Consider the following 9062-nt stretch of genomic DNA (forward strand, 5'->3'; position numbering starts at 1 on the left):
CCTTAATGTACGTAAACATTCTTTCATTCTCTTTCTCACACACATCAAAGCCTAGGGAAAGAGGATGTTTGCCCCTGTGTTCCTGCTGAATCACGAAAACAGATTTCCCTATGAAAGAGATGAGCAAGAATTTACAAGTAAATTTCACACTATTTCTCAAGAATTTGCAGATAGACGTTTTCCATCACTCTGCAAGGGTTAATCAGCTCACTAATACAAGAAAGTCTGTGTCACACCCAACAATAGTTTCATGAATAGTCCCAATCTATGAGTCATTATCACTGACTGTATCGCCTGCAGTTTACAGAGATGGTAGTCCCATATGTAGGGGTGATGTTTTGGAAAAGCTGGTCTATAGCCACTGTTTTTCTAACTGCCATCCTTGTCCTTTTTTTGCAGACGGTGTGTGTCAGATGGTAGTGATGCTACTGAGTCTCTATGAAGGACTCTGGGCTGCACCCAACCCCCGACTAAAGCCTATAGACCCCCGGAGTGAGTTTGATTCCATTGTCATCTTGGCCAGAAACCTGCTAAGTGACACCAAGACCCTCTTCAACCACTTTGTAAGTCCAGCAGCCTTCCCTGTCCATTGGGTGGCTAATAAATTAATAATAATAATAATAATAATAATAATAATAATAATAATAATAATGATGCTTATATCCTGCAACAATATCTTTAACACCATCAAACAACATCTACCTGCCCCAGGTCCTTGAGGAGGACTCGATCGGTAGATAAAAATGCCAAATCCAGTCTAAACATCTGGCTGACTATGCGAACAACAATAACAACAGCATCTAGTTGAAAACAAGCTCTTTCCATCTGAGCAGAAAGGAAACCACCCAAACAGCAGAGGAACAAAAGATCACCTCCTAACTGAAAATAAGATTTTGAAAAACTGCAAGAAAAGGAAGACCAACTTGAATGTAGCTTGGATTGATTACAAGAAGGCATTTGACTCCCTGCCGAATGATTGGATAATCAAGTGCCTAGAAATAACAGGAGTCGGTAGAAACATCAGAAGCTTTGTGCAAAGATCAATGACACAATGGAAGACACAGTTGCTGGTCAATGGTGATAGACTAGGAGAGGTTAATAGCAAGAGAGGAATCTTTCAAGGAGACTCAGTATCACCACTACTGTTTGTCATTGCATTGATTCCTCTGTCAACAATTCTGAACAAGTCAGGCCATGGCTATCAAACATCAAAAACATCTGCCAGGCTATCCCACCTCCTTTACATAGACAATCTGAAGCTGTATGGAAAAACACCACCTGAAATAGAATCACTGCTCAACACTGTCTGAATATACACTCAAGATATTGCAATGGAGTTTGGACAGGACAAATATGCCATCCTGACCATCAAGAGGGGAAAAATAGTGAACACTGAAGGAATCAAGATGCCCTATGGGCATAACATCAAGAGTCTGGATGAAGAAGATCACTACAAATATCTGGGCATCCTTCAAGCTGACAATTTGCCTGCAAGCAAGAACTGGTGGGACCACAAAACAGACAAAGTAATAGAAAATAAAGAAGTAAAAGTGCTCTGGGACTTTAGAATTCAAACAGACAAGCACCTGCCACACAACACCCCAGACTCAACAATTTTGATAAGAAGGACAAAAAGTCTGGATAGTGGACATTGCAATACCTGGAGACAGCAGAAGAGAAAGAGCTGGAGGAAATCACAAAATATAAAGACCTGCAAATAGAAGTAGAACGACTATGGCAAAAGAAAGCAAAGATAGTACCCATAGTTGTAGGCGCCTTCAGTGCAATCCCAAAACATCTGGAGCACCACTTGAAGATTATTGACAAAATCACCATCAATTGCAAAAGGCAGCTTTACTTGGAACAGCTTACATCCTGCGACGATACCTTTAACCCCATCAAACAACAACATCTGCCTATCCCAGGTCCTTGGGAAGGACTCAATAGGTGGATAAAAATGCCAAATCCAGTCTAAACATCTGGCTGACTGTGCAACCAACAACAACAACAATATAGGAAGCAGCCTTCTATAAAGGCAGGAGATTGCTCCCTTTATCCCAACTCTGCCTTCTCTCCCAACTGGGAGATGCCACCATTTATCCACAGAGCAGTTGAAAGGTAGTTTGTTAAGATAGGGTAGTGTTTCTCAACCTTAGCACATAGGGTTAGAGTTGAGAAACACTGAGGTGGGGAAAGCCTGCAGAGGATGTGTCTGGAATTCTTTCAATATTTCCTTCTGGGAAACAAGCACCCTGTGTCTATGTGTGTTTGTGGGCGCACAAGGAAACTCAGGGCAGGCTGCATATACTCCTGGGTCACCTGACCAGGAAGAAGGCGGGCTTAGAATGGAGCCGTTGGCAGCATTCTGAGCCACTGCCCAGCTGCCTCTCCTAGAGAGATGCATTGGGAAAATGTTTTCTGGATTGATTTTCTCTGCAGTTGGCAGCCTGATTCAGCCCATTTTTTGAGCTCAGTCTTTCTTTGGCTGGTTTTTCCCACCACGCCAAATTTGGTCCCATTTTCTTCATTTTCCAGAGAATTATCTTGATGGACCCAGAGGCAGATGGGTTGGGATGAATAAAAAGGAAACACCCCTTAGCCTCTAATAAAAATCAGCTATCTTAAACTGGGAGGAGGTTTGGGCTGTTGTTTAAAATATGCTACTGTATGTTACTCTTCCTTTTAAAAGTAGGATCTGCTTTTCTTGCCTTCATTGCCTTCACAGCTCTCTTTCTTTGTGTTCCCTGTGCAGAAAAAACACTTCCCAGCAGAAGGTGAACACAAGTTAGAAACACTGCCAGTTTTATCCATGAATGCTGTAGAACTTGCCAACATCCAGGTAAAAAGAGCCTCCATTTTTTCTCTGGTGCCCCTGCAGGTTCTTCATTGCATCACAGCTTGTTTCCAGAAGCTGGTCTTTCCCAGCCTGATGCCCTCTGGGTGTGCTGGATCACGGGTGGGACTTTGGGGTAGTGTAACTAGAGGGCACCAGACTGGAGAACACTAATCTTCTGTCTGACTGGAATATAAGGGTTTCAGTGAGAATACTGCCTTCCTCACCATGGTCCCCTCCAGATGTGTTGGACAATGCTTTCGGTTATGTTCCAGGCTGGTGGGAATTGTATTCCAACACAATTTGGAGGACATCAGGTTCTGGAAAGCACTTGTAGAAAGTCCAGCTGGTGGTGGTTTCAGTTGCTTCACAGCAGCCTTCCCCAGCTAGACACTATCCAGAGATATGAACTTCAATTCCCAGAATTCCCCAACCAGCATAGCTATTGCCGCGAATTCTGGGAGTTGAATCAGGCTGGGGAAGGCTGCTTCACCATCATACGACTTTTCTTTTCCTATCGGTGGCTTGAGTTTCTGCCATTTTGGCAGCTTAGGTTCTTCCTATATTGGCAGCCTGTTCTTTGAGGCACGTTCCCATTTTCTCTGGCGATTAAATCAAGCTGGCCTTATTTCCTTCAGTTGCTGCCCCATGTCCCTAGCATCCCAGTTTCTCTGTTGGGAGGCAAGGATGGGGCAGAGACATCAGCTGAGTCATTCTCCTTCATAATTTCTGTCTTGTCTTCCTGTCTGTCAGGTTTCTGCAGGTCTAGCCCGGCTCACCTCTGATTTGCAGTGCTACCAACGGCATTTTGAGTGGCTGAAGAAGGCAGCAACATTGCTGCGGCCCATGGAACATGACATTGGCACAGTGCACACCCGGCTTGAACGTCTCCTTAAAAGAGTGGAACTTCTGGTAAGGATGGAATGAGTGAGCTCAGAACAATTATATCTGCGCTGCAAAAATTGAGGCAGCCATCAGATGGCGGCAAAGAATTCTGGTTTTCTGTATCTCTTTGCTGCCATCTAGTGGTTTTCTGCATCTTTGCAGCCCAGATACGGTAGCTCTAAATTAGCAGGCTCTACAGCTCTATGATCACTGGGGGCAATGGCCTAAACTAAGATCCCTATTCTTCCTGCAGACAATTCAACTCACCCTTGTCCCTTTTTCTCCAGATGACGAAGCTCAATCTGACACGGCCCAATGACCCTGTGCCAACCCTCCCGACCCATGGGACCCACTGGTCTGTTGTCCAGGCTGGACATGCCATTATCCACTCATTCCACCTTTATCTAGACTGGGCAGCCCGAGTGTTGGTCTTGATCCGGAACAAGTTGTGAAGAACCAAGAAACAAAACTGTCCAGGATGTTTTGGAGATGTTCTTCATGGACCAGGAACTCTTACCTGCAAATTCCCTATGGAGGAGGGCTTAAAGAAGGAAGGAAAGGCTATGAGACAGCCCCACTGGATTCCTCTTCTAGGGGGTGCTGTGGGGTGGGAAGAGATAAGATTTTGCCTACCCACTCACAACTTTTCTACAATTGTGGAGATGTTGCAGAACAAGAGGCGACTTCTTTGATACTCTCAGAATGATCATCTCATCTTCTCCCTGCAGACTTGGAAAAATAATTGGGGAAAGCATGCTACCCCTTCTTTCAAGGATATTTTTACACTCTTCTGCTCTCCATTGATGGAATCTAACTCATTTGGACCATGTGCATTGATCTGTGTTAAGTAGAGGGGAACCCATCTTGGAGGTACCATTTAGGAATCCTGCTGTATAATTATCAGTAATGGCAGTGAAATCCCTGCTTCAAAGAAAACTTTTTGGCCATATCTGATCTTGTCTGCAGGGGCATAATCTATGTTGGTCTCCCAGTTCGTACTGGGGATGGTCGTGTGGGGAGGAGCTATGCCCAATAACTCTAGGCTGGTCTTCTGGGCCCTGGTGCCCTTCAGTTGTGCAGGTCCATGTTGGTTGGAATTTCTGGAAGTTCCAATCTCAACATATCTGGACGGCATGAGGTTGGGGACAGTTTTTCCATGGAAAGTCACTGCAGTACAGTACTAATTGAAAACCTGCAGAAAGGCATGCTCCAGAATACCCCCAAAGGTTTAGAGATTCTGGAGCATATGAAGGAAGAAAGGAAAGGTGTTTCTTGGAGAAAGGAAGTGTGCCCTTTATGGGGAGGCTGGACCTTCTCAACTTCTCATCCTCATTTCAGAAATAGACCCTCCTGGTTTCTCTCTATCCATTACAGGACATCCAGTGCAGGCCAAAGCCTGTGGCCACTAGCCAACAGACCATTAATATCTTCAACATGCCCAACACAGGATGTGCTGCATTGAAGCCTGTTGTTACTTAGCTTTTTGATCATACTAGCAAAAGGATGTTCTTCGCAGAAAATTAATAGAGCAGCTGCAAGGTTGTTGGCAAGATTGGGGTTTTTTTGGGGGGGGAACTAATTTATAAATATAATCCATTAAGAAAAAGCACAAATGGAGAGGCATTGCTTTTTTTCACTCAAATGTGCATTTACTAAAAGAAAAGGTTTTTTTCTTTAAAAAAGGAACTATAATGTTATTTATATGCACATTCATGGAGATTCGATTAAAAGGACAAACAGTTCAAGTCAAGAGAGTTTAAAAGGTCAGGAAACAAACTTATAAGGGAGTTTTTAGGCATTTGGGTCACTTTTCTCCTACTGAGATATTCATTTAGAAGTAGAATTTAATCTCAAGAGTTTTCTCGTTTTATTTTAACAACTTCTAAAAAGACCCCGTACACATAAATACAGAGAAACACATGAGTTCTTCTTTTGTTGCTTGAAAGGAATTTGCCGGAGAAGGAGGAAAGCGAAGCTGAGGTTATACAAAATGATGTTCCAGTTTCCGAAATAAAAACCTTGATAAATAAGAAGCGAATTCCTGCTTTCCTTTAGCAGCAGCATCCTCTGCTGGACGAATTGCGTTTCTGTTGGACTAGCCAGCATTTAAATTTCAGAAAACCACAAGGCCATTCCAGAAGGACTTACTTCCAATTCAGAAGAATTTTCAAAATCGCAGTAATATCCCACTACACTGAATTCAAACAGGATCATGCAACACAGTCCAACCTTTCCTTCCAGAATAATATTTTTAATAGGTTTTTATTTAATATTCTTTAATGCAAGAATAGGCACCTGTGCCCTACAAATATTGCTGGATTCCAGCTCCCATCATCCCCTGGGCAGGATGGCCACTGATCAGGGATGACAGAAGTTGTTGTCCACCAACATTTGGTTCCCTAGCACTGTATGAAATTGTTATTAACCATTCTCTTTTTCCAATAGCCCTATACTTCATAATCCCGGATATTTATAAAGCCATTAGTTTTCTTCCTTGTAAGTTATTATTTTTTTATTTATCTGTTCCCAGTCTCGGTTATTTTATTAATTATTGTTCTTGTCATTATTATTATTATTGTTATTATATTATGGTTATTGTTATTGTTATTAATATTATTATTAATGTTATTTTATTTTGAGTATTTTCCAAGTATTTATTGACCTGCTTCTCTCTCTTTTTTCCCCACTGGCTTTTCCTTTTTGTAATAAAAAGGATTTTTTTTTTCAAAAAATGGGGAAATTACATTTGAAATAAAACCTCCCAAGGTTCTAAACGAAAGAGTCTTGTCTTTACTGTACGTGGGAGGGGAGAGTGTGGTTCAATTATTAGAAATGTAACTGAGCCATTTAAAATAATGGATGCAGTCAATGGATAGGTTAGCAGCTACTTCATGACCACTCTTGGTCATTGGGCTGCTTCACAAGACAGCAACATTTGGTTCCATTTCAATACTTCTGGCCCTTTTCTACTTGCCCTTAGCGATGTCATAGACATGGGCTTGCAATATCTTTTTTCACCCATGTCCCTATGATGTTCCTTCATCTCATCTCTAGCCTAGTGACATAGGACTAAGTCATCCTTAGCTATAACATTATATACAAAAGTAGCATTTTCCCTCTTATTTTGATACTACCTGAGGGAAACCTGAAAATGGGTAACATCTCTTGGACTTTGTCACCCATGATCTTGGAAAGAAGTTGAAACTGCACTGACTGGGGACAAAGGCAACAGAGGCAGAAGAGAGATGGTCCACATGGTTAGCAAATTCCATGGATAGTACTGTATAGTGTTCTGCCAGCTCATGGAAGGTTAGACAGCCCCTGGTAAGCCTCTACCACAGCCTTCACCAACCTGATATCCTCCAGCTATAACCAAAGTCCCATCACTCCTGCTGGCTTGGAATGTGGGGGATTGTATAGGAGTGTTATCTAAATTGGAGAACAACTGGTCTGACCAGATCATAATTGGTTATCTGATCAGGCTCAGTTCTGCCATCCCTTGCCACCCACTTGCCCCGTGTATCCTGTTCTTGTCCCTTCCACCATTGATTATAGCAACCTTGGTGGATGGGCCATTCTCTGGGCTTGAGTGGGAAACTTGAGAAAGTATCTTGTAGGAGCATTAGCCACTGGTGGAGCTAAGTTGTGCTCTTCTGAAAGGAATGGCAGAGAAACAACTCCACTTGGAGTTTCAGTTCCTGCTAGAAAGCCTAGAACATTCTTGGGAGCCATGGTGGGAGAAGCAGGGAGCTCAGCAAGCTGGCACTGTATCCCACTCTAGTTTGCAAAGGCAAGATGGGGCAATCAATTTGCCATGCAACGAAAAGACTGTTCTTTTGATCCAGAGAAACCTCAGTGAAATACATAGACCAGTTCCTTTACTAAACATCAACTATAAGCTATTTATTTCAATATTAGCTGAACATTTCAGGAAGTGTATTTCTGAAATAATATATTTCTGAAATAATATATACAGACCAAACTAGCTACATTCCTAAGAGGAAAATGAAGGGCAACAGTAGATTTATAATAAATGCACTAGAATATATCAACCATAAAAAATAGAAGGCAGCAATAATATTTTTTGATGCAGAAAAAGCCTTTGACAGCTTGGAGTGACCTTTCTTATTAGCATTTCTCTTTCTCCCTTATGTGTAATTGCTTTAGATGTTTTGGTGGACAAGATTTGGAGAAACAAACAAATATCTGGGGGTAAAATTCAGGGAGAGGAATACAAGTTGAAATAATGTAGTACTAACCATTATGCACTATCAGACAGCTGCGGTAATGGTATGTGGGAATGACCTTGGGGGACAGGAGGAAGAACCGCAGCCTAGACAATGGTCTGATAAACTAATTCTAAGTCCAAAGGAGGGATGGGGTGGAGAAAGCATCTCAGAAGGGACCCTCCCTAGTTTTTGGGATAGTAAAAAAAGGGAAGGGAGAGGTATTTTCAGACTTGCAAGATTCTGTTACTGTAACCTTACAATAAAGGTAGTGTTAGGGCTCAAGGTTTGTGCTTCTTGTCTGAACCACCTCGAAGGGCCAACATCTGACAAGAACAATCAAAGACTTTGGTGAATTCTCTGGATTTAAAATCAATGAAAAGAAAACAAAGATAATAAGAAGATAAGTAACTCCAGAAGAAAAAGACTTTGTGGAAAAGATTCTGGTTGTGAGGTAACAAAAAATCCAGTGAAATATTTGGGACTTTATCTGACGGGATGTTAAAAAAAACATATTCCAGAACAATTATAATAAATCATGGAAAGAAATGTTTAAAAAGATCTTGAAAGATGGAAAAACCTGAAACTCAGTCATCTAGGACTTAAAACTTTGCAAGATTCAAAGGAAAGAGGTGGTTTTGAATTTCCTAACCTTAAATTATATTATTGTGCTGTCTATCATGGATAAGAAAATGGATTAAATCCCCAAATTGTAGAACATCAATCACTGAGGGAACCAGCTTAGCCCACGGACTTCATAGATACTTATGGTATAAAGAAACAGAAGAAGAAAATATTTTGAAAGGACATATTATAAAACAAGGTTTGATAAAAAATATGGAATCTTTTAAAAATAAGAATAAGTCCAGCAACTTTAGTTTTAGCTTCACCATCAAACGCCTTTTACTTCAGGGATGAGTACCGTATTTTTCCAACTATAAGATGATACTTTTTTCTAAAATCCTTACGCTAAAAATTGAAGGGCGTTTTATGCAAGGAAGTAAGCCAAGGAGAGAACCGCGCGGTTGCAAAACTGCCCATACTTTGTCTCTGCAAACAGGCCTCCTCCAATCACGAGCCTCCAATCGCAAGTGAAACTGCCCATACTGTCTCTGCAA

The 9062-nt window shown here is 41.6% G+C and overlaps 1 protein-coding gene across 1 annotated transcript; it reads left to right on the forward strand.

Moving 5' to 3' along the window:
* Positions 1-309: 309 nt before the first annotated feature.
* On the forward strand, positions 310-4170 carry IL11 (interleukin 11). Its single transcript, XM_007426850.2, has 4 exons — positions 310-563; positions 2753-2839; positions 3587-3745; positions 4006-4170. Exons 1-4 carry the CDS (start codon positions 414-416, stop codon positions 4168-4170), a joined length of 561 nt encoding a protein of 186 aa, XP_007426912.2. The 5' UTR covers positions 310-413.
* Positions 4171-9062: the final 4892 nt, after the last annotated feature.

Source organism: Python bivittatus, unplaced genomic scaffold (genome assembly GCF_059951505.1).
Source record: "Python bivittatus isolate LINGU-HERP-01145 unplaced genomic scaffold, Pbiv_v1 ctg000440_np1212, whole genome shotgun sequence".
Lineage (NCBI taxonomy): Eukaryota > Metazoa > Chordata > Lepidosauria > Squamata > Pythonidae > Python > Python bivittatus.